The sequence below is a fragment of the Onychostoma macrolepis genome, chromosome 12, assembly GCF_012432095.1.
Source record: "Onychostoma macrolepis isolate SWU-2019 chromosome 12, ASM1243209v1, whole genome shotgun sequence".
NCBI classification, from domain to species: Eukaryota; Metazoa; Chordata; class Actinopteri; order Cypriniformes; family Cyprinidae; genus Onychostoma; species Onychostoma macrolepis.
The window spans coordinates 6748290-6775250 of NC_081166.1; the positions used below are offsets into that span (position 1 = coordinate 6748290).

Here is a 26961-nt window from a genome sequence, read left to right on the forward strand (position 1 = left end):
ATTGATTGTGTTATGTTACATCCAATTTTCTCTACATATTGCACGTGGTCAAGACCAGTGTTCAAATCAAAAATCAAATAAAAATTTATTTATAAAGCACAATAAAAACAACAGTAGTTGACCACTGTGCTGTACAAACCGTACAAGAAACAACGACAAAAAAAACAACAACAAAAAACAGACAGTTATAAACAGTTTTGACCACAATACACTAGAGAGACTCTAAGAACAGTTATAAGCCCTTGAAAAAAAGGTACGTTTTTAACTTAGATTTAAATTCGGATTCCGAAGAAACTAAGCGCAGGGAGACTGGAAGACTATTCCATAATTTTGGCCCAGCAATTGAAAAGGCACGGTCGCCCCTCAGCTTCAATCTGGATCTAGGGACCATCAACATTCTTTTCTCCGAAGACCTCAGTGGTCTAGAAAATGTATTTGTATTTAAAAGATCACTGAGATATTCAGGAGCCGTTCCACTCAGAGCTTTAAAAACAAACAGTAAAGTTTTAAACTCGATTCTGTAACTGACCGGCAACCAATGCAAGGAGCATAGTACGGGAGAGATATGATCAAAAGTCTGGCAGCCACATTTTGAACCATCTGGAGTCGATTTATGTTTGATTGACTTATTCCCATATAAAGGGAATTACAATAATCAAGCCGTGATGACACAAAAACATGGATCACTCTCTCCAGGTCTTTAAACGACAAAAAGCTCTTGGCTTTTGATAGCAATCTTTAATTGGAAGAAACTGGATCTGACTACAGAATTGATCTGTTTATCGAACTTAAGTGCACAATCAAAGTTAACACCTAGATTTCTGTAGGAATCCAGATCTCCCAAATCACAATCGGGGGCCCCTGAAGACCCAAACACAAGGGCCTCCATTTTGCCCTCATTTAGATGTAAAAAATTTGAAGAGAACCAAGACTTAATATTGGACAAACACATATTCAGTAATCCCAGGCCTCTTTGATCATTTTTCCTCAAGGGCAGATAGATTTGGGTGTCATCAGCATAGCAATGAAATGACACCCCATGCTTGGTGAGAATAGACCCCAGAGGAAGCATATATAATGAGAACAGAACAGGGGCCAGAATGGAGCCCTGAGGAACTCCAAACTGCAAAATAGAGCTAGATGAAGAAAAACCATCAAGATAAACAGAAAACATTCTGTCTTCAAGATAGGATTTAAACCAGTCAAGAGCACGACCTGTAATACCCACACAATTTTCAAGGTGTGAAATAAGGATTCTATGATCGATTGTATCAAACGCGGCACTTAAATCTAATAATAAAAGTATCACAGAGTCCCCCGAATCTACAGATAATAAAATATCATTCAACACTTTTAAAAGTGCAGTTTCAGTGCTGTGATGTTTCCTAGACCCAGACTGAATTTTTTCAAAAATGTCATTTGACTCTAAGAACTTCTGCAGCTGTAATAAAACAGCCTTTTCTAAAGCTTTTGAAAGAAAAGATACATTTGAAATGGGTCTGTAATTTCATAGGACAGTAGGGTCAAGATTAGATTTTTTAAGCTGACAGTTCTCAGCTACAATACCTGAAAAATATTGATATTTAGCAGCCTTAACAGATTTTTGATACCTGATTAATGACTCTCGTAATATTTCAAAAGATACTTGTAATTTATCTTTTTTCCACTTCCGTTCAGCTCTATGACATGCACGTCTAAGCTCTTGAATGGTGCTGTTTAGCCAGGGTTCAAATTTTATTTTTTGTCGCTTTACTCTCAATGGAGCCACATAATTTAAAATGTCGTTACAGATCGAATTTAAAAGCATAAGATGTTCATCTATATTTGAAATGTTTGAGGGGGAGTCAAGATTATACTTAAGACGAGCCTCCTCAAAGAGCACAGAAAAGTCATCACTAGATGAAGAGCTGAAAAAACGAGTCTGCTGTGGTAACCTCTTAGTCTTTGAAACCTCAATAGGAAGCAAACAAGTAAAAAACACAGGCATATTATCAGAAAAACTTAGCTCAAGGATTTCAAGTTCACGGATTGAAATAACATGCAGCAATACAAGATTTAAGGTATGCCCTTGTTTGCGAGTTGCACCATTTACTGCTTGAGTAAAATCAAAAGAGTCAACCAAACTAATAAAATCCTTAGCCAGGGGGTTTGACTCACAGCAGACATGAATATTAAAATCCCCCACAATCAAAAGTCTATCACATTTAAGAACAATATCACCTAAGAAGTTTGAAAATTCTTTTTAAAAAATCCTTGTTTGGTTTTGGAGGACGATAGACCACAGCGATCGTTGGTTGATGTTCATTTAACTGAAATAAAAGTATTTCAAAATTTGAAAAAGATTCAGTCTTACGAACTTTACAACAAAATCTACTTTTGAACACCAATCTAGGGTGGTTAAAAAAAAGAACAGTTTGTGGGCAAAAGTTCAGAGAAAGGACTTAAATCCCCCGCATTCAGCCAGGTCTCTGTGACTAACAGAAAATCCAATTCGTTTGAGATAAAAAAAAGTCTTGCAAAATAAATGTCTTGTTTACAAGTGATCTTGCATTTACCAACCCAATCCTGACGTACGCTGGATCACAATCCGGCTGTGCTGCACGGCACAGCGAGCGAAGATTGCAGGGATTCACACCCCTGCGGCGAAGATGTGGTGTCCGGCAACAGGTAGAGTTGGAGAGATGATCCTGAGTCACAGGTAAAATCCACTGATATGCCACCTCAAGCGAGCGCCACGAGACAAAATGGCCACCTCCAAGCCCATATGGAAAGCGATCCAAGCCACGTCGTGATGGAGATAAAAGGCTTAGCTTCAGTTTAACCGCAATACCCCCTCGTTTTCCTCTTCTTCTGCGGCGCTTTCTTCCATGAAAATTCTACGGCAGCCGGCTTTGTTGGGCACGTTACTTTAAAAAAGTAATTAGTTATAGTTACTAGTTACTTCTCACAAATAGTAACTGAGTTAGTAACTGAGTTACATCATTATAAAAGTAACTAATTACCAGGGAAAGTAACTATTGCGTTACTTTTAAAAATAATGTTCAAATGTCAAATAACTTTGGATGTCCCCAATATTAAATATGTTAAATTAATGAAATGGACACTACAAAGAATAAATTATTATTATAAAACATTGTACATTAATCTACACTATATATCTACTGACACTTATCAGTCAGTCAAGCATTATAATATAATATTATGATAATTTAATATTATATGACGATAGAACTTTAGTAATTAGAATAACCAAGTATGAATGCATATTTGTCATCAACATAAAACTCACTAAGGATTAAAGGAACACTCCACTCTTTTTGGAAATAGGCTCATTCTCTAACTCCCCCAGAGTTAATAAGTTGAGTTTTACCGTTTTGGAATCCATTCAGCCGATCTCTGGGTCTGGCGATAGCACTTTTAGCATAGCTTAGCATAGATCGCCGGAATGAGAGTATAGTTCCTAATCATATCAGCCTAGAAAATCGCAACTTTTCATTTTCCGCCGGTCTTAGTACACGATGTAACTAAGTGTCAAGTTTTAAATAGGACAAATATCGAAACTCTTTGGTCATTTTTGAACGCGATGCTACTGGTCTAATCGGATTCAATGATCTATGCTAAGCTATGCTAAAAGTGCTATCGCCAGATCCAGATATCAGCTGAATGGATTCAAAAACGGTAAAACTCAATTTATTAACTCTGGGGGAGTTGGAGAATGAGCCTATTTCCAAAAAAAGTGGAGTGTTCCTTTAATGAGATGCTGGGTTCATGAATATTAATCACGTTATCTGCGTTCCCTCGAATTGATTTACTGAAATCAAAACAGGGACGATAATAGGTGAACGCCAGCCAATGAGATTGTCGTTTGCGCATTAGTTCCGCCCACTACCAGAGAAACCGGCAGTTCTTAAAAGCTGAAGAATTCCGAGGGAACTCTGTCATTTTGACAGGAAAATACAACAAAGAATATCGTTTACATGTAGCGCGTCAATTCTGCATGTTATGAAAGACTCTCTTGCTCTGTATCTTTCTTTGCGTGCGTGTATGTGAGAGAAAGCGACGGCGAGGCGTGCGCTTCACACTAGAGTTTATGGTACGTCAAATACACCTACACTGCGCATCCATTCAGATGAACTGAACAATTAAATTATAATAATATAATATAGTAACGCCACATTTTATTGTCAGTAACGGTAACGGCGTTGTAGCGGGGGAAACAGTAATTTGTTTGATTACTCGTTACTGAAAAAAATAACGCCGTTTATTTATAACGCCGTTATTCCCATCACTGGTCAGGACACAGATTATAGGTTAGGGGGTTTGACCAATCTTTAACCCTTAGCAAACACCACTAATTACTTTTCAAACCTGTTTCCCAAACACTTTACTCGTTTTCCATTTTTCAGACAAACAGGTTGGTTGCGCCATAAATTGACATATCAGGTTGCTCAAACAAACAAAGCAATGTTCAGATTTTTTTTGGGGGATGCTAGCCTAGAAATGGCTTATTTATAGTTGTCTCTGACCATTAAGAGTATTACAATATATTTTAACACTAAACCATTTGCACATACCACCTGTAATGGGCAGCATTATTTTATGTACCTTGATGATGTTTCACTGAGAACTTTTTGAAAACAAGAAGTTGAATACGCCTCTTATTCCCCAGTACGTCATAGTTAATGTCAGAGATAATTTAAGAGCAGATATGAATCAAGAGGTTTCTTTCATCAAAACGGACAACCTGAGGCTTTTTTTTTTTTTTTTTTTTTTAATGATGGTGTTTAGCTTGCCTTTTAATTTCTTGTAGTATAGTGTTGGGCTCAATTGCTCATAAAGCCAAAAAGACTGCTTTCTACAAGTTGTGATGTGTTTAACACACACGGCATAAAATCTCAAGGGCCTCGTCTATGAATATCCATGTGGCTCTATAGTGACTCTCATTTACAGCTCCGGTTGCTTTGCTACAGCCTTTAATGTTCGTATAATTCATATTTAAGCAGACGAGTGAAACTCCTCTCATGGGAACATTTAACTTCTCATATCAGGATGAATCTCTTCACATTCCCGAGGGCCATCGTTTCATTGAAAGATCGACACTGTCCTAGTTAAAATGATATTGATTCAGCAGTGTCCATATGTGCTGGATTAAAGAGACAGTTAATGTATACTTAATGCATGTGCTATTCTTTATACTGGCTTGTGTAATGATTTATAGTCTCTTATTGGCCATATACTGGAAGTAGTTAAAAGAAATAGTTGTCTGGTCTGTGTGTCTGCTTTGACTTGGCCAGTGGTACTGTATTAAAAATCACACTATTACAATTAGATTTAATACACTATACAGTCTCCTTTTGTATTTTGAACTATTCATTTGGAGAAATTCTTCTTCTTCTTCTTCTATGAATATTAAATTATGAATTTAATACTATATTTAAATATTAGTTATATTATTCATAAATATGAATTGTTTTTACTACTACTATCACCATTATTATTTTTTGTTTGATTGATCATACAATTTAAAATAAATTTTTTAAACCAATATAACTAGTATATAAAAGTCTGTACAGTTCTATCCCTTCATGGTATGTGATTGTTGTATGTTAGTTTGTTCCCCCTTCCTACTATTCAGAAAAAAACAAGTTACAGCAAATTGATTTGTTGGAATGGAAAGGGCAGTCTTTAAAGTGACCAATAATATGCCGTTAAACCACATGACATCTCTCTTTTGCTCCCTCTTTTTGACCCCAGCAGGTCAAGGTTTTGCTGTTAGCTTTGACAGCTAGTCCCTGTTGGTACATGCATTTTCCAAGCACAAATCATGTTTTTCCTTTTACTACCATTCAAAATGTGTATATAAATCACATCATTTAATGTGATTCATTCTATTCATATTCATTGAATTCATAAAATAAACAAGAAATCAATTTGAAAACATTACTATTTTTCCAGTTCCAGAGTTGCCAAATGATGATCGTACTTTTTGTTGTTGTTATTATTATTATTAATTTGATTATTTGTTTTTATTATGTTATTGGAGATATTATATGTAAAATAGTCCAGGTGTGAGAACATAATGGGATAACAAAGATTCACAGCCACATGCACACTCGCATTGCAATCGAAGAAATTTAAAAAAGGCTTTTGAAGACGTGTGGTGTGTAGGTGGAAAATAACTACATTCGGCGTGGGGGATGGTTACAGGATGAAAAATGCTAGAGAAAATAACTCTGAGTGGAATGATTGCTCATCAGCCGGTCCTCTGTTTACTGGGGGAGGAGAAGTGGAGATTGTGAGCCACAAAGCTTTTCACTTTATGCCTTAGCCATACATGCGCTCTGTAAAGACAACTAGATTTGCCCAGCCTCACCACACAAACACTGGAAATCCTGAACAATAGCCTGCCTGACTCTGACCTTACCGTGCCAATAACATGACAGCAGTGGCTGCTCGAACCTACAGATCCACTAAATATCTGCTTGTTTCTTGTAAAGAAAGAGGGGAAAGCATAGCAAAATCTGTCTGTCAATATCCTGTCTAAACTTCTCACCACAAGCTGGGTGTTAGAGCTCATGTTACTAACCTAAGTGGATGTAATTGAGTCCTTACAGGCAGCACTGCTGCTTGTTGTAGCTCAGCTGCAGTCATTCAACACAGCCAGTGGTGTCAGTCACAAGACACCGGTTGGTTGTGTTTGAAAGGCTGTTTAAGTGACACTGAGGCTTTGTTCACACTGGGTCCAAATCAAAGGTGGTTTTTTTTTTTCTTCTTTTTTTCAATCTTCAGGCCTGCACTGGCCCTTTTCATGCAATGGAAACTGTTTTGTCCATACAAATGATTTTCATTTTATGCAGAAAATGGTTAAATCTTCTTTTGGCATCTTTTGGCATATGGTTTATAAAAGACATGAATGGGAGTGAGTAAATGACAGAATTTTCATTTTTGAGTATAACCATTACTTTAAGACAATATTCAGTACTGTTTTTTAGTATTGGCTTAAAGAAATCGGTTGTCCAAAAAAAACAAAAAACCCTCATGTCATTACAAACCAGTATGATTTTTTTTTTCTTTCTGTGGAACACAAATAGAGAAATTCTAAAGACTGTGCTAGTTTTTTCCATGCACTTACAATGAATGGGTACTGAAAGTTTTTTAAACTTTTAAACGATAGTTCACCCAAAAATGAAAATTCTGTCATTAATTACTCACCCTCATGTCGTTCTAAACCCATAAGACCTCCGTTCATCTTTGGAACACAAATGAAGATACATTTGATGCATTCTGACAGCTCTCTGACCCTCCCCTAGACAGCAATGCAATTTATACGATCAATGTCCAGAAACGTAGCAAGGAGATCTGTAAAATAATCCATGTGACATCAGGGGTTCAACCGTAATTTTACGAAGCTACGAGAACACTTTTTGTACGCAAAGAAAACAAAAATAACAAATTTATTCAACAATTCGTCTCCTCCCCGTCACCCTAGCGTCATTTTGGAGAGTATCCACGGAGCGTAAACAGCATATGCTGTTCTGTGTCAGCTGTGTACGCTCAGTGGATACTCTCCAAAACGGCGCTACGGTGACGCGGAGGAGACGCTGATAGTGTAAATTACTTTGCTGTCTATGGGAGGGTCAGAGAGCTCTCAGAATGCATCGAAAATATCTTAATTTGTTTTCCGAAGATGAACGGAGGTTGTACGGGTTTAGAACGACATGAGGGTGAGCAATTAATGACAGAATTTTCATTTTTTGGTGAACTATCTTAGATGCATGCAGTGTTTCTGGGATGCTAGCATTGCATTGAGTGAAACTAGCCTTTCAAATCAATTCTTTATACCCTTGTAAAAGCAGTTCTGAAGTTCAAATCTGAAGTTGAAAGTATTTTTAGTAGTGCATTCCGTCACAAATTTGCATGTATAGAATGAGATTAAAGGAATAGTTCACCCCCCCAAAAAAACATACTCACCCTCAGGATGTCTGAGACAAAGGTGAGTTTGTTTCTTCATCTGAACAGATTTGTAGAAATTTAACGTATCATCTCTTGCTCACTAATGGATCCTCTGTAGTGAATGCATGGGTGCCATCAGAACGAGAGTCCAAACAGCTGATAAAAACATTACAATAATTCATGTTCATGTTTTGTGAAGTGAAAAGTTGCATGTTTGTAAGGAAAAACAAATCCACCATTAAGACCTTTTTAATTTCAAATGAGTCCTCTAATATTGCTTTTTCCAGTGAAAAAGTTCTCTCATCTGAATCAGGAGAGAAATAGACACAAATCAATCACCATCCAAAATAGTTCTAAACAAATATGTTGGTGAATTAATTATGTTGCGAGATGATTACAGGGCATGACTTTTTCAATGGAGGAAGCATTATTGTGATTATATTATTCTTACAAACACAGTTTTGTGTGTCTTTCTTTGTCAATGGATTGACAATTTATTTATTTATTTTTTTGGGTGAGATATTCCTTTAAGCACTAGAAAGACGAGTGACATTTATATTGCAGTGTATGTGTTCATAGCGACTTCTCCAAAGCTCCTATATTGTTATGCTGCAAATGAACCGAAGAAAAAGTGTTTCATAAAACTTGATGTGCTATTTCACCAATGAAAGTTAATTAGTTATGTTGATTTGAACTTTGGTACTGCTAACTGTTTTCATACAAATGCTATATGTCATGGAATAAAAGCTGACAGAAAGTTTCAAATGATCAAACATGCTGTCCTGACAAACTACGAGATGGATTGACAGAACGTTGTCTACAGCGAGCGAAATGAGTTACGTTTGATCTATAACAGAAGCACAGCAGAACGTTATGCGTTCTTCAAAAAGATGAAGGACACTAGACTGCAAGACTATATATGAATTTAAAAAGTACTCTCACATCTGTTTCCCACATCTGCAAGCTTGTTTGGGTTTTAGAAACATATGGATGAACTTGGTAATCAAGGCTCTGCATAACTTTTTATGCAAATGAGCTCATTATAATCCCCAACTTTTAATCGGCCTTGTTCAATTGTCATTTTCCCTGTCATACTGTCAAAGCCACTCTTACATAATTGGTATGTTTGAATAAGTAGATGCTTGATGAATTAATTCAGCAATTATCACTAAATTACTGATTATATTGCAGATGCTTTGAAGTCCAGCTTCAGATGAATCTCATAACTTCTAAAGACCCCTAAGGTGGCCCAGGCCGGTCAAATGCTCTTCTGAAGGCAGCCATTCTTCCATGTGGTGCACGACCTCAGTTAAAGCACCAAGTGCCATTTGAACCCATCGTTTTTCATTTGGAATGGTGAAACCGGCTGTTGCCAGGGAAACCAGCGAAAGCCATTGAACTAGGATTGTACGGTGGTTAGAACTTTACTGTGAGGGCTTGCAAGCTTCTTGCTAACTCTCCCTCTTGCTTTTTTCCCCAACCTCCACTGGAATTAAGAGGTGGAGACACATCAATGATATGTTTGATGTTGGTGTCCAGCAGGTTTACTATTCTATCCAATTACCACTGGGCTTTTGAGCCTCTGTTTTGAGTGGCACAGCAATGCAGCCTGCTTTTGGTTTCTCTGTGTATGTGGCTTTCTGTGTACTTCTGTTCGTGTGTGGGTATATTTACAGGTCACTCTATTTTAATCTCTAAATCCACAGGGGTTAGAGGAGACCATCGGCTCAGGATTAGGTTACCGACCCAACACAGTTGAGGAATTACAGAATGTGTGTGTTTAATGGCAAGTGACAGGTCTGGAGCGGTCGGACGTGGCTCTTTGCCCCCAGTTTAATCAGTTTTTAAATAAGATGCTCCATTTTGGATTTAAAGGAGATTAATATTAATTTTCCCCCTTTTGTGCTAATAAAAGTCCAAAAGGCCTTTGGATTTACTGAGAGGTGCTCTGCAATGGCTCAGGTACCTGTCGCTAGTTCATTCTGTGTGTCTAAGTGTGTGTGTGCAAATATCAAGTAGCTTAATATAACTGGAGGTCTTGTCGAATTTATTCTGGACATGCTTTTTTTTTTTCTCTTGGAAAATGCTCCAGGAGAAATTCTACAATACATTTTACAATGAGCTGGATGAGCCTGAATCTTTGTACATCTATCTATCTATCTATCTATCTATCTATCTATCTATCTATCTATCTATCTATCTATCTATCTATCTATCTATCGTTCTATCGTTCTATCATTCTATATGTGATCTATCATTCATTCTATCATTTGTTCTATCATTCTATTGTTCTGCCTATCGATTGTCCTATCTATAGTTCTAACTATCAGTTGTTCTATTGTTTTATCGTTCTAAATATTGATTGTTCTATCATTCTATTAATTGCTCTAGCTATCGATTGTTCTATGTATCATTCTAAATATTGATTGTTCTATTGTTTTAAATATTGATGGTTCTATCATTCTATCTATTGTTATAACTATCGATTGTTCTATTGTTCTATGTCATTCTAAATATTTATTGTTCTATCGTTCTAAGTATCAATTGTTCTTTCTTTCTGTCTGTCGTTCTAAATATTGATTGTTCTATCATTCTATCTACCGTTCTAACTATCGATTGTTCTAGTGTTCTATATACTGTATAGTTCACATGATTAATCATATCATGCTAATTAACGATCATTCTATCTGTTGTTCTATCTTTCTAATGTTTTTTCTTTTGCTCTATCTATCTTCTATTATTCTGACATTTTTGGTTATATGTGACTTGAATGAATGAATGAATGTACATTTTTACAATATTTTTAGCATTGCCAATATAAATGTGTTAAAGGTCCCATGACATGCTGCTTTTTGGATGCTTTTATATAGGCCTAAGTGGTCCCTAATACTGTATCTGAGGTCTGTTTCCCGAAATTCAGCCTTGGTGCAGAATTTTTGCCACTATGAGCCAGTCCCACAATGAGCTTAACTTAGGACGTGCCATTCTGTGTCTGTAGCTTTAAGGATGAGAGAGGCGGGGCAAAGTAGAGGGTGGGGGTGTGGCCTTAACCAGCTTGCGCTACCATGCGCTAATGTTGACAGTGGATGTATCGCAATGGCTCATAGACACGCAGTCATTCAAGCTTTTCAGTTTGACCCAGAATCTGATCCGGATGGAGAAGCACCGGATGAAGAAGTTGCAACTCAGCGGCTACAGCAGGACGTCTCCGAATGGTTAGTTTAAAATATTGTGTCTGGATACAGTACTTTAGTTGTTTTGTTTATGTATGCTGTTACAGTTATTATCATGTAGCTAATGCTAGCCATAGGCTCGGATGAAGGAACTAAAAAAATACTTTGGTGTTCATTTGTACATCCAAACACTGAGCAACTATCATGCTTCGCTCGTTTGCAAGCCATGATGTCTCTCGAGGAAAAAAAAAATTGCCCTCACCTCGCACGGTAGTAGCTCGTTTTCTCATGGGCGGGCAAAGCAGAGAAAGGGGAGGTAACCTTTCCCCGTATGACGACATAAAGGGAAGATTCCAGATTGGGCCATCTGAGCTTTCATTTTCTCAAAGGCCAAGCAGGATACCCAGGGCTCGGTTTACACCTATCACCATTTCTAGCCACTGGGGGACCATAGGCAGGCTAGAGGAACTCATATTAATGTTAAAAAACCTCATAAAGTGAGGTCCATGGGACCTCATTAAGTTAAAGGTCCATGGGACCTTTAACTTAAGATATGTATTAAATATGATTCATATAAATCGTAACACATGCACCAAATCTGGCTTTACTTACTTTACTTTAAAGACACTTTTTAATTTGTTAAATTAGGAAGGAACAATTTGTCTAGATATAATCATGAAAATATATGCTTGCCTTTATGATGGGGGTGCCTCACAAAAGGATCACATTCAGGGATCATTGCTTGGCATCAAATAGTTTTGATTCTCCTGCTTTACACAATCATTACCTTGCTGTCTGCAACCTGGTAAAAGATAGAAGCTGCAAATTCAGTGTCTTCACATTGATAACCAAGTACTAGTGCGTGACTACAGCATGTAGTCGCACTGAACATAGGTGCCATGACTGTCCGGTTGTTATCAATAAGTGACTTTATGCTTGTTCGTACACTCTCTCCACTGTCTTTCTCTCTCACACTGCTTATAGCGTGCCCTCTGACGCAGCAGTTGGCTCCTGTGTTTGGAGGAAAGGTGAAAAGCTTTGGTTATCACTTCTCTCCATGGTGTAGTGGCAGGCATGTGAAGGACTGTGGAGTGCAATCACAGCTCTATAACATTGCTGGATGGGCGACTGAGTCAGAAAGTCACAGAACAATGGACCCAGGGATTATTTTTGTAAGCTGTCGTCCTTGCGATGAATAGGACTCTGCAGTTATTACCCAGCCAAAACCTTGTGAGCTACACAGAGAAAATAGCACAAAAACACAGTAGTAAAATGTGTCATGATTTTGTGCTTTTGTTCATAATGGACATTGTGCATGCATGCTTCAGGTCTTTTTGATTTATTATAAAAGCATTTTGTTGGAGCATGATTAGTCAGGTTTCAGTGAGTGTGTCAAAGTATTGGTTTGTGTGTTCTGAGGAATATGATTGTGAAAATAGAAAAAAAAAAAAATCTATTTCTATTTCAATATATTTAAAATGTAATATTTTCCTGTCATTAAGCTTATTCAATATGTGCACAGTTCATTTTGAGGAAACTGCTGTGGCAGTTTGAAGTCAAGTATAAATAAAACTAATGGATTTCCAAAAGCACAAGCAGTCTCAAATTCACATTGGCCAGAACGTGTTTCAGCAAAAGTTAAAATATCCTCAAGTTTTGGTCATATTTACAGAGCATCACCTTTGCAAACCTTTGAATTTTTCTAACAAATCAGGGCTGCACTATGTAACTTCTAGACACCTTTACATCGAGTTAAGGGAATAATTCACTCAAAAATGAAATTCTGCTGCCTTCAAGCTATCCGAGATGTAAATGAGTTTACTATTACATTTACCATTACATTGTTTGCTCACCAATGTATCATCCGCGTTAAATGAGTGCCGTCAGAATGAGAGTCCAAATGGCTGATAAAACAAAACAATCCACAAGTAATCCACGTCTCCAGTCCATCAATTAATTATGAATGTTAATTGTGAAATGAAAAACAGTGTTTGTAATAAGTCCATCAAGATGTGTTTAACTTCAAAATATTGATTCAGACTCAAATATGAGTCCTCTATCCATAATATTTATTTCTCCAGTGACAATGTCATCTAGTCTGAATCAAGAAAGAAATATGACAAGGTCAAACACTGTTTACAAGCGAAAACAGTCCAAAACAGCTCTAAACAAATATGTCGGTGGGTTTTGGTGTGAGAGGACAAAAGGGTATGAACTTTTCACTGGAGAACAGTGTTATTATCGATATGGACTCCATGTATGTATTTAGTTCAGAAGCAATGGTTTAAAGTTAAAATGCCTTAATGATGGATTTGTTTCTTACAAACATGCAGCTTTTCACTTCACGAGAGGTTTAATTGATGGTCTAGAGTTGTGTGGATTATTGTGAAGTTTTTATCAGCTGTTTGGACTCTCTTCTGATGGCACCTGTTCACTGCAGAGGACCCATTGGCGAGCAAGTGATGTAATGCTAAATTTCTCCATATGGGTGAATACATTTTTAGCAAATTTTTATTTATTTATTTATTTTTTTTTGGGGTGAATTGTTTCTTCAAAATGCATTTATTGTCATATGTAATATTTTTGATGCAATGTTTTAGTCAAGTGTTGTGCATTTTTGAATCCATTTCCAAGTGGTTTGGGAATTAGTTCAAATGAATTATCAAAAGATTCAATTCAATTCCATCTCTACCTGGAGTTCCTTGCTTTCTGTGAAATGAAAGATGAGTTTTGTGCAATGGCAGTGGCCTGGAAAACCACAATAATACTTGAACACAGCCACAGTCTGGCTTCCTTTTATCTTGAAACTTTCTGGTCTAACCATAACCTCTCACTCTTAGACTCGGTGCTCAATAGGGTGATGCCACCAAGGTGTAAGAGTGTCAGACTGTCACGACTTGCGTTCCTTTTTCACACACTCATTCCCCCCCCTTTTTTTTTCAGAGATAGATACTGAGAAATAGAAAGTATATGTGCAACATTTTAGTTTTGGATGTACTGACACACCACTTATTGTTTGTCCTTGATCCATTCTGTGAGATTTGACATACACCGACGACCCACACTTTTCCATCACCAACGACACACGCTTTTCCGTTTGCATACAGTATGTATTATATAAATGTTTTAGGGTGAGTGAGAAAAATTCAAGAATATATAACTTACATGTACACTGAATTTTCCAGCTTGAGACCTTGGCTTGAGTCGTGCTTTTAATTATTTTGAAAGAAATCTCAAACTAGTATTCACCCCATCCTGGCTCTAAAAACACAACTGTTTTCCTCCTCCTAATGTTTCTTATGGTCTCATTTGAAAACAGATTTTCTTCTTGCGAAATCCACTGGCTTTTTTCACTCTGTCTCTGTCTGTCATAATGGCCATGATTAAAGCCTCTTACATTAATTAGCCTGTCTTTCAGCCTATTAATGTCACTGTGTGTACCTGCTGGGATATGAGGGCTCTCTCTTCTCCCCTCTCTCATCTTTTCTTTTCCTTTCTCATTTTGTTTACTCTTCCAAGAGTGTGACAGCATGATGACACTGGCTCTGGCATCAGAAACTTGCTGATGCGTTGCCTTCTTCTCTTTTCTTCTGAGTTCAGTTCACTTTAAAGAAACTTTATTCGCCAGACTTTACTGTATTTTTTAGTTTTTGGGTTTTTTTTTTAACCAAGAAGGCCCTGAAAATGGGAAAATGAAATGGATGATACAGTATAACACACAAACTGTACAACATATAAGGTCTAGTTACCATCCAGTGTCTATTAGGCTTGGTTCTGGAATTTCTATTCAGTTTCTCCACAGGGATTACAAAAATCCTTTGAGTCAAACCAACTCGATCTAAAATGAATTACAAGTTTACAAACTTTGATTTAAACCAGAAAAGAAAATAAGAACAAGAATTATTGAATGAACAACTCATCCCATGTGGCATTACGAAAGACACAATTTAATGAAATCTGACATTGCACCCAATTAACTAAGTAATTGATTATTAAAAAAAAAAAAAAAAAAGTTCTTTCTTTCTTTCTTATTTATTTATTTATGGTGAATTATAAACCTGGAACAGTAAAAGAAATTAGCATCAAATTTATTTATTGCATAAAGAATGCTCTGTTTATGCTCAGCTGTAAAATATTTAATTGGAGAATTATTATTATTATAAGGGCAATTTCTAGTAATTTATTTATTTATTTCAACACAATCAAAATTCTACTGATGTAAGGCATTTATAAAAGCAAATATCATCACTCTCTGAGCTCCTGGTGCATTTCTCTGTCTATGTAATGTCAACATCTTATTATTGAAAAAATATAAAAATGAATGGGATTTTTTTACTTCTGGAGCCCTACTGTTGTTCATTATTGCAGTACTGGTAATATTGTTGACTCACGTATGATAAATTGTTTCTGTTTTTCCTCATTTGCAAGTCGCCTTGGATGAAAGCATCCGCTTAACGATTAAATATAAATGTAACTTTTATTAGGAAGTATCATAATAATGCAATGCATTAAGATACAATTCCCCAGATCTCTCTCTAGCTTCTTCCGTTTCTGTGTATCTCCTTCACATTCACTGTCACCTGCATTATTTAGAGCTCTTGTACCTGTCAGACCAACACACCTGAAAACCCTGTAAGACTCCAGCAGCTGTGCAGGAATCCTCAACACGCATCTCTCTTCATTCATACCTGCTGTGTCTCAGCACTAAATATCAAAGGTGAGGTGGAGAATTACAGTTTGATAAAGACTTTAAAAATATATCTCCTTTAACTGAACAAATCGCAGCATCCAAAGACAATCAAGAGAGGCCGGCACAGCATGTCAATAAGTTACTGCTAAGACATTAAAAGCAAAGTAAATGTGAACATGAATACCATACCAGTTGTCAAAAATCATGGGTATATTCTTATATTGGTTTTTTATTTATTTATTTTTTATATATAAAAGTCAGGTTATTTTGTTCAGCCTTTTTATTAGAAGAGCTGGCTAAAGTACACAATACTATTGCTATTTTTTGATTGAGATATTTGAACTATGTACAGATACAGAATAACCATATATAACCATATAACATATGCTTTCATCTTACAACTTTTCTATGTGCATTTTATTCAGGTACTGCAATAACTGGATGCCTTTAACCAGAGATGGTCTTATTATTGGGAGATACTAGGGTCCATGTCTGTATCATTGGAGAAAGCATAATGGCCAACTTGGATCGCATGTGCCTTGATAACCAATCACATTACAGTCTTGACGTCACTGAATGTCTGCCAGATTTGTGCGACAGTCAATCACCGTTTACGGATACCATAGAAATAAATGAGAAGTGTCGTAAACTTAATCCTACCTGTCGCACAATTGTCTGTGACTTCTCTTATAAAACAGCATTTTTGAAGGTATAAATAGTAAAAATAGATCAATCCAAAACTACTATTTGATTTGATTCATTAAATAAGCCCACAAAACACTTGATTCAGTGAAGTGAAGTTTCTCCTCCATTGAGATGCATTAAAAAAGGCCTCTGATCTCCTTCCCTGTAGGCTTGTTTTTTTTTTTTTTTTAATCCATATAAGGGATTTCTTATATGATTTATCACTTCTATGTACACTTGTGTACTTGCATGAGGATGCCCTCCAGCTTTGAGTATGAATGAAATATACATTACATGAGAGTGTTTAGCACTACACTGGGCTCACGTCACCTAGTTTTGGGTAAAAGTTTCTCTAAAGAATTTTGAGGTAAGCATATGAGAATCCATCAATATTTGAGAATACATTGTTTAGTGAAGCGCTTTCATAATGACTGTACTGGAGTTTGTTCTCAGTGGATGCGGCTGAGGCTCTTATTTCATAAAAAAAAAGGTGCATTTTTGATTTTCATAATTATGAAAATACTGTCACTAAGAGATTTAATCGTAAAACAGACTAAGCCCTTTTGGTCAAGTTATTTACATTGTTTTACCGGTAACACTTTACAATAAGGTGTCATATGTTAACATTAGTTAATGTATTAACTAACATGAACAAACAATGAACACTGCATTTATTACACTATTTATTAATATTTGTTAATGTTAGTTAATGAAAATACAGTTGTTCATTGTTTATTCATGTTAGTTCACAGTGCATTAACTAATGTTAACAAACAAAATTTGTGATTTTAATAATGCATTAGTAAATGCTGAATTTAACATTAACTAAGATTAATAAATGCTGTAGAAGTATTGTTCATTCTTAGTTCATGTTTACTAATGTTGTTAACTAATGTTAACTAATGAACCTTATAGTAAAGTGTTACCGTTTTACCTTATAACTAACAGTAACTTTAAAGCAGGCTAATGTAAACAAATGACTTTAGAACGCCGGCATCTTCATGTTCTAAAAATTTGCTAAAAAATTACTCCAAAATGTAGACTGTTTGTTTGTTTGTTTTTTCATAGGAGCAGATCTAGAGAAATTTAGCATTACATCACTTGCTCACCAATATATCCTCTGCAGTGAATGGGTGCCGTGACATGACTCCAGTTCTGTACTACACTAGTCAACACTTGAAGTCGATCAAAACCTTTCATCAAAGTTGTCCTAAAACCTAAAATCAAAATGCGTTCTTGTCTTAGGACAACTTTGATGAACTTTTTTGATCCACTTCAAATGTTGACTACTGTATTTTTATCTGGTCTATTATTCAAAAGGCATGCATTGAAGGAGGGACCCGAGACATGCAGCATCGACAGCAGAAAGTCATCGAGACTTAGACTTTAAACTTGTGTCAGTCAAAAATCATCTAGAAATGCCCCAGTACCCCCAGCAACCATATTTCAGTGCTAAAACACACTAAATGCCTTAGAAATCATATATTAATGCCCTGACAGCCACCTAACATCCATCTCCTTTGATCTGTCTAGTCAAGTTAAGTCAAATAACAGAAGCAGTAATGCAAACTTCATTCTGAAACAACTTAATTCAGCTATAACAGCTCTACAGAAGACAATAGTGTCGCTATTCAGCTTAAGTCAATTCAATGTTGATTCAGTTCAGGTCAATAAGAGTCTTGCAAAATTCATCATTTATGATCATTTATGGAATTCTATTCCACTATAAAGCAGCTGTACAGAAGACAGTGTCATCATTCATCACAATTTAGTTTAACTCTAATTTGTTAGATCTTTCAGTAATTAGAAAAAAGTTATTTCACAATCTGCTAATTCGAGCCCATAACCTGCAGCACTGCATGTCCCTGTAATAGTGAATGCTCTGGCAGTCTCTTCAAAAGTAACAGCGTTCCAGACCACAGCTCCCTCTCTTTCTGTTTCTCTCTGCTGCCAGTCATATTTCATGAAGGTTCCATTCTGTGTGAGATCCCATATAGAGGTGAATTCTAAAGCAATACTTCTCTTACATTAGTCTGTTTCACTTGATGAAGTGAGAACAGTATAAGCTTGCTCACCTCATTGAAGCAAATCCTATAATGCATTGTGACAAGTTCAGTGAAAAAATCCATTCAAGTTGGCAGACGAAGCACGAGAAATGTCAATTATAAATATAATTGATTCAAGACTGAAATATAGTGAATAGCGATAAATGTGGATTTAATTTTTTTTTTTTTACACAATAATAGTGTTTGCTACATATCCGTATGCTTATAAGAGGATCATGTCATAAGGTTAGGATCATGCTAACATCACACTTTATTGAAATCAATAGATATTGTGAGTTGAGTTTCTTGTGCAATTCTCATGAGAACTGCTGCCTAAAAAAAGCGTTTCATATCAGCCACTTATGAAGTTGCATTTCAGTTGGTATATATAGGACGTTGACTGTGTAGGCTGTATACAACAACATATAATGTATATTATTAAATAGTTATTGATAGAATTAATCAAGAATTAATACATTGGATATAGGAATATTTATAATAAAACTAGTGTATTTATTATTATTATTAAAATGTTATATTTAATCAAGATTTGAATCAATATGCAATAGTCTATTAAATATATAACTGTAATACTAATTGTACTCATTTTTATTGTATTAAATAATATATATTATATTGCATTAGTAGTAGTAGTAGTGGTAGTAGTAGTAATAGTTGTATTCATTTTTGTTAATAAATTATTCATTATTTTATTAATATGCTATTATTTACATTAATGTTTTTAATAAAATTAACATTTAATCATATAAATAATAAATAAATTACATAATAATATTAATAATAATTTAGCCTTTAAACATTTAAATATGCATTTTATATGATTAATATTTTAATGTAAAATATATTATTACTGTATGTGTGTGTGTGTGTGTGTATATATATATATATATATAAAAGTATTATCTCCAAAAGTATTGGAACAGTGAAGACAAAATTGTTCTGTTGGCTGTGGAGTTAAGACATTTGCAAATATGATGAAAAGATGAATATGAGACAAAACTACAGAATGTCACATTTTATTATTAGCCGTTTCAACACATACATGTTTTACCAAATAAAAAGAACAGCACTTTTAGAGTTCATCCCACTCATTGATGTGAGCATAAGTATTGGGACAGTTGAACATAAGGTGTTAAAAGCTATTATTTAGTTGCAGATCTCTTGTGCACAATCACAGCAGTGAGTCTGGAACCCATAGACATCACCAGACTCTTGGTCTCATCCTTTGAAAGACTTTTCCCAGCCTTTAATGCAGTCAATTCCAATTGTTGCTTGTTTTGGGAGTTTCTGTCTTTACTCTCCTCTTCAGCTGGTGAAATTCATGTTCAATCGGATTTAAATCTGGAGAGTGACTTGGGCAATCTAAGACTTTCCATTTCTTTGCCCTTATAAATTCCTTGACTGAACTGGCAGGGTGTTTTGGGTCATTGTCCTGATGCAGTATAAAGCACTTCCCAATGAATCTGGTGGCATGTTCTTGAATATTGGTAGGCAAGATGGTTTTGTACTCTTCCAAATTCATTCTGCTACTGTCATCATACATTAAGTCATCAGTAAAGTTGAGAGGGCCTGTTCCAGAGGCAGCCATGCATGCCCATGCCATGACACCACCTCCACCATGCTTTACAGACGAAGCTGTATGCTTGGGATCATTGCAGTTCCCTTTTTTTCTCCACATTTTTGCTTTCCCATCACTTCGATAAAGGTTCATCTTTGTCTCACCGGTCCATAAACACAGTTCCAAAACTCTTCTGGCTCACCTTTGTGCTTTTTTGCAAACTCTAATCTTGCCTTTCTGTTTTTGGAGCTGGTCATAGGTTTGTATCTTGCTGTGTAGCATCTGTAATTCTGTGTCAAAGTCTCCTGAGGACAGTAGATGATCATCACCCCAGCTTTCTGGAAGTTGTTGGTGATTTTACAGACACGTCTTTTAGGGTTCATTTCACAGCTTTTATGATTTGTCTGTCATCAACTACTGTTGTTTTCTCAGCCAATAAGGTCGTTGTTGGTTGGTGGTGTCGCTGGTGGTTTCCAAACTCTTGATTTCTCCATGCCCTTTGTTTTTGCTATAGCTCTAATGCAGAAGTAATGGATATAACTGATTCTTGCTTTTAATATCTGAAGAATTAATGCAACAGGACACAGCTGATCACTTAGAAAGACCTGTGAGGCAACTGTTCCAATACTTATGCTCACATCAGATAGAAGGATGAAACTCTAAAACTTCTTAGCTGGTAAAACATCTATGTGTTGAATCACCCAATAATAAAATGTGACATTCTGTAGTTTTGTCTCATGTTCATCTTTTAATCATATTTTTAAATGTCTTGACTCTACAGCCAACAGAGCAATTTTGTCTTTACTGTTCCAATACTACAATCGAAACAGAAACAGAAACTCTTCAGCATGCAGTGTTGTGGTCAGTTAAATCATGATGTTACCAAAAAGGCGATTAAAGCTGCCTTAAATCTGTGCATGGCTGCGTGCATGTAATATATTTTATATGAGTCACATTTAAGAAAATGTCTCAAAAGTGGTGTTCAAAACTGTCCTGGAGCAGCCCAGCACTATCTCCTCATCTAACACACCCGATTCAACTCGTCAGTTCGTCAGCTCATTAATAGAGACTTTATGACCTGGAGTGTGTCAGAAATGGTAAAAAGAGTTGAGAGAAAATATGATGCATGTCAGATCTGCGTCACAATTCATTTTAAAGAAATAGCAGCCAAAATAACCTAATAACCAGCTGCTGTGATGTCTATTAATCAAAGGACAAAGAAAAAAAAAGAGGAAAAATATATAGCTTTAAGGATTCATCTATATTTAATTTATAGATTTAATTTTATAGAGAAATCAGTATTGGTATCAGTGATGCTGGCCTTCAGTCATTAAAAAAATTATGCAATTAAACAAATATTGAAAAATATACTGTCTTTATGTTGTTTGTACATTAATTTGAAGATTGAATGTGAAATTATTGCAATATAAAATATATTTAAAAACTTTAATGTTAGGAGGATTAATTGCGATTAATTTCAGAAAAATGTGTGATTAATTAGTTGTTGTTTTTAATCGATTGACAGCATCAGTAATTAAATGATTATTTTTAATAAATACATAAACAAACAAACATGAGGCCACAATGTGATTCCAAACCAAATCCAAAACTGGCATGGCTTGATGTGCACAACTGAAGAGCTCAAGCATACAGTAAGTCTCTGTTTTCCCTTTCCCAGACCTAATTTGTTATTGAAATAAAGATGCAGTTGATGTGGAAGGGAAAGGAGGGATGCATTGTTTTCATATCATGCTGTGATTGTCGAGATCAAATAGTCATGCTCTTTTTTTTTTTGTTCTTTTTTTTGTTCGGAAGCCCCGATTCACCACAAGTCTATCTAAAAACCCAGATCCAGTGCCAGATTTTCCCTGTGCTCACATGTGTTGAGTCCACTTCCAGAGCTCCCTACCTGGCCATAAAGGTGCTTTACAGATTTATTCACAGATTAGCGTTGGACCTCTGACATGTATGATTAACCCAAAGGAGCACTGCTTGATGTGGAAGTTGTTTTTCCCGCAGGCCAGAGACGATCAATAGTCTTTGAAGTATGTGTGTTGTGTGTGGGCGAACAGGCTTCGCAGGAGAAATCAGACCTGTAAAGTAGTCTGATGTTGGCTTCTTCTGCGATCTGACCTCCACTCTGGTGAAGTGCTACCAATCCTACAGCAAATCCCTACATATAGATGTGCACGTGTTTGCATTTGTGCATGTGTGTGCGCATGCATACTAACCCGGAGCGTGTGTAGGTGTGTTCTGCTGTATGCAGCCTCTTTGCATTTCTTCACTGGATCAAAAGTGCAAGACTCAGACCTGATCTCAGTGTATCCCAAATGATTTCTTTGACTGATGTACAAATCACTTCTTTACATTCTCTTTTATAGTCTGTTTACTTATTCTCTAGTTTTCTCTTTTGTTTTCTGCTCTGAGAAATATGATTAGGTTCTTCGTTCGTTCTTCTGAAACCACACTGCAAAAAAAAATAAAATAAAATAAAAAATTGAATTAGTTTTAACCAGGCTTTTTTAAAACAGTTATTTTCCATTACGAAATATAATCAAAAGGGTAAAAGTGAACATCTCTTTAAAAATGTAAATAATATACATATATTTTGTATGGGGGAATGGGGGAAAGAGAAATAATTAATAATAAATAATCAAACTGAATGTCTTTTGTACATCATCCTGTTCTGAGTTGGATTGATTGGTTCTTTTATGCCTGTAATGCAATTTGATAATAATAATAGTGCACTTACATTTTAGCATTTCTGTATTATTAATTTTGCAGATCCTATTGTCCCCAAATGAGGAAAATAATTTAGGAAAAATACAAACACAAAAGATTAATCACAAGAAGCTAACAATTTCAGCAATGCCACAAATGCAAAAATTTGATTAAATGTCAATTTACAATCATCACAATTTTTATTTGTATGGAAAGACTGATGTGAATAGAGTGCTGGGAAAAAATTAAGAAACAAAAGACTGATTGATGGACAGATACAAGCACAGATGGTCAAACAGACGCACAGAGAGATAGATAGAGATAGATAGATAGATTTTCTCATTATTAGATTCTCTGTGAAGGACTATGATTCTGAATGAACCACAAGGGTCAAAATGAGACTGAGACACCAGGGAATGTGGACAGAAATGCAATTGAACAAGTAATATCTCATGAATGAGCGGTGTCATTTCCTGAATCCCCAAAGGTCATGTCTATTCAATTCAGTCAATTAAATATCGATACCCATCACTTTTCAGCTCTGCAAACACGTGCACACAAACTACAGAAGCAGCTTGGTCAGACAGACATGTTAGTTTAGCCACTAATCGCTGTTTCATAGTGATGGAGACATTATTGAAAGGTCGTTGCGACCGTTCATCCGTTCAGAATAACTGTCGGGCTCTTCATTCCAGTGCATTCAGCAGCGAGCGCCTGTCTGTCTCGCTGCGTGTCTTATTGGAGCTCGCCGCGCGGTGGCACCGTGCGTCAGCCCCCTCCGCGCGCACTGCTCTCTCCGATCCGCTGCTCATATGATGCTGGAGATCTTCAGCGCAACGGGCCGGTTCCTGGGCGGCATTCAGCGATGACAGTTTGATCTCTCACGAATACCGTTTTGCACCCTCGTACACAGCGGCGCTTTACGCACAGCATGCTTCGATTGGACCAAACGGGACCGTGGCGCACTGAAACGGGACTTGGAAAGTTACTTAAACCGAATGAAGCTTATTCTGCATCTGGGCGGACTCAGTGAACGGGAGGTTCTTCACTGCAAAAGACTCGTCTTGGGGATAACAAATAGCAACGCGCCAGGAACAGAACTAACTTTGGTTTACTGGAATGAGAATAGCACAGCGTCATTGATTATGAGCGAATTATCACCCTTCTAATCATATCCCGGGGACCGTTATCAACAGTTCGTGAACTAGAGGCGTTTGCGCTCTGGATTGGGAATATGCTTATTGATCAAACATTTATTAAGTGAATGCATGAGAGTAGAGACAGTGGATGAAAGGACAAAAGTCTGTTATCAGTCTGCTGTGCTTTGAAGTCGTTGACTGTTAAAACTGAAGTTTTAACATACTGTTCACAAACTCATACCTACAGAGGAGTTTAACAGTATTGAAGTTTAAGATATAAATGTGAAGGATTAGTCTCTTGAGTCGCACAAGACCCGCCAGAGACACTCCAGAACATTACGCGCACAACTGTGGCTGAACTGTGGAGGAGCAACATGTACCCGGCGTGCCGGACAAACGCGTTCAGTATCTCTCCATCTGCCTCTCTGGCAATGTTTGGGAATTCGGGTAAAGCCAGAAAGAGACCCTGTTGGATTGTAATATTGCTGTCGGCGCTCCTACATCTGGCGTCAGCACAAGGTAAAGAGCGTTTCTTTAAGTTGCCTGTGTAAAGGCTGGAAACGAACTGTCTCCAAAGACCCTTAAAAACGCAGAGTGAGCCTGAGGAACTGTAACATTTAACCTTGAGTTCTGTAGTCATTTCATTTGGCTTAATTACAGTTTTAAAGGAACATGAAACAAGAATTATAAATCATAATACATACAGATGAATCAAGCATGTGCAGCATCATTTAACAGTAAAGAACTGTCTGTTCAGGTCTTAATTCACAAAATACGTGCATCTTGCTCCATCTTCTCTTATATGTGAGATATGTGCCAGTCAGCTCTATGCTCGCCCTCTTTTATCTCTTTCTTATGGATACACTGTACAGCAGTGCTTGTCAATCCTGAAGAACCTACCCCAGAACTGCACATTTTGGATGTCTCCCTTATCTGACACACCCATTCCAGGTCTTGGAGCCTTTAGTAATGAGGTTACGATATAAATCAGATAGACCTCCAAAATGTGCAGTACTGGGTTTATCCAGGACCAGGACACAATCCTGTACCTCTATTTGCAGTCACTAATCAATAACTACCTGCATTTAGAAGTGTATTGAAGTCCATACCACATGCAGCAACTGTGCGTACCACAGGTAATTATATACGACATGGCCACGAAATTAACCAAAGCCAATTAATGAGTCTGAAGATTAACCATCAAAATTAATGAACTCCTTGCCTGTTTTATGACTGCACATAACGAGAGAGCTCCGTTAAAATGAGCTCACCGGTGGCATCTTGGAAAAGTGTTTTTATAAGGTGCATGTTCATCAGATGTGCATTATCAGTGCTGACAGACTCTTAATGTGAGATTTTATGATGGGATGATTCATTATTTTTAATGAGGACTTGCAAAAAGTGCATTTAGGCATGCAACAACTTTTGATATATCTAGACGCATAAAAGATACACAATGTGAGTGAATGAGGAGCACAGAGTCCATATTAACACACACAAAAAAAGGATGGTTTTGTTCACTACCTTAATGGCAATATTGACAATTTGATTTTATTTTCCTAATTTTGAAGGCCCATGCCCCCCATCTGGCGTGGATTTATGCCACTGAAAAGACAGAAAGTAGTCCATTGAGTTTCTCTGCATGCAGAGTGCAAGGCGTTTTAACTGGCCACTTGTGGTAATTTGCCTCTCTTCTCAGCTGATGGCCTCAAGCGGGGAAAATTGTTTTCATCGAAATTTTGCAGACAGCAGGCGAGCAACAGAAGCTCGCATGAGCAGTCGCTTCCGTTCATTCTGCCTGGAAAAAGATAGAAGCAATATACTCAAATCTCGTGCATGGGGGAAAAAATACATTTGCTGGGTGGGCGATGCTGGCTCAAATGGAAATATCTACAGAGGTGCATAAAAAATTGTATATTTTCTAATATTTTCTTCATGATATTGGCCCCGCTGTAAGGCAGCGCTGCTGAAATGTATTATTGAAACTTTCTCTCCAGTTGCCGGTTTTCTCCAAGCGTAGCTGGGCTGCTTAGGTAGTTGTTATGCAAGCACAGGTGGGAGTGTTGGGAATGCGTGATAGCTGCAAACACTTAAGCCCTGGATCGGGAAATAGGCTGTTCTGTAATACTGCCTAGGGAGGAAACCGTGGCAAACTAGGACGTGCCATATATCCATCATTCATGAGTGTATGCTGTCTAACCTGACATTTACAGTAGAGTGATAACTTACACATTGGGAGGATTAGGCTACCAGTTTGTGTATGTGTGTGTGTGTGTGTGTGTGTGTGTGTGTGCGTGTGCGTGTGTGGAAGGAAAATGGAGCGAGAGGAGCAGAGACAGTGAATGTGTGTGTTACACTAACCTTCACAGCATTTAATGCTCATGTTTTATAATCATCTGTGGCATCGGTTGATTCAAGTTAATTGTCTCAATCCTCACAGGTTTTCCGGGAGCGTTTCTGGGGTCTGGGACTCTCACCTAAACATCATTAAAACAGATTCCCACCTCATCTCTTATGAAGCTCTTTGAATCTTGCCGAGGTTTTAATGAAAAATCCATTTAAAAACTCCCAACTGATGGAATGCAGAAGCCCCCAATTCGAGATAAAGTGGAAATATACTACCTAAGCGGAACTGTGAGGGCTTTATTTTGACTTTCATTGTGAAGACTACATAAATAAGTGTTTAGCAGCCTTAAGGAGGTAGTTCACCTTACAGTTTAAATTCAGTTGGCCCTATTTACTCATCCTTATGTCATTCCAAAGCTGCCCTTACTTTCTCCATGCAATGTTTAAAAAAAAAGGAAAAATAATTTTCCTATTCTTGCAATACAGTAACACTTCATATTGACTATTTGGCTGTTATACTCCAAAAAGCACTAACTAATGCAATTCATGCATTCATACCGTCTGAGTAGGTACTACATTTGATGAACTTTGCAATATTAAAAAAAGTGTGTTCTATATTGTATGAATGTGT

At 36.8% G+C, this 26961-nt stretch overlaps 1 protein-coding gene across 6 annotated transcripts in view; it reads left to right on the forward strand.

The window, feature by feature from the left end:
* Positions 1 to 23671: 23671 nt before the first annotated feature.
* Positions 23672 to 26961, forward strand: part of sdk2b (sidekick cell adhesion molecule 2b) — a 341245-nt gene continuing 337955 nt past the window's right edge. For all 6 annotated transcript variants that reach the window (XM_058794072.1, XM_058794075.1, XM_058794074.1 and 3 more), the window contains exon 1: positions 23672 to 24503. In XM_058794072.1, the coding sequence (XP_058650055.1) occupies positions 24359 to 24503 (145 nt within the window). In that variant the 5' untranslated portion in view covers positions 23672 to 24358. The remainder of the gene's footprint in view (positions 24504 to 26961) is intronic.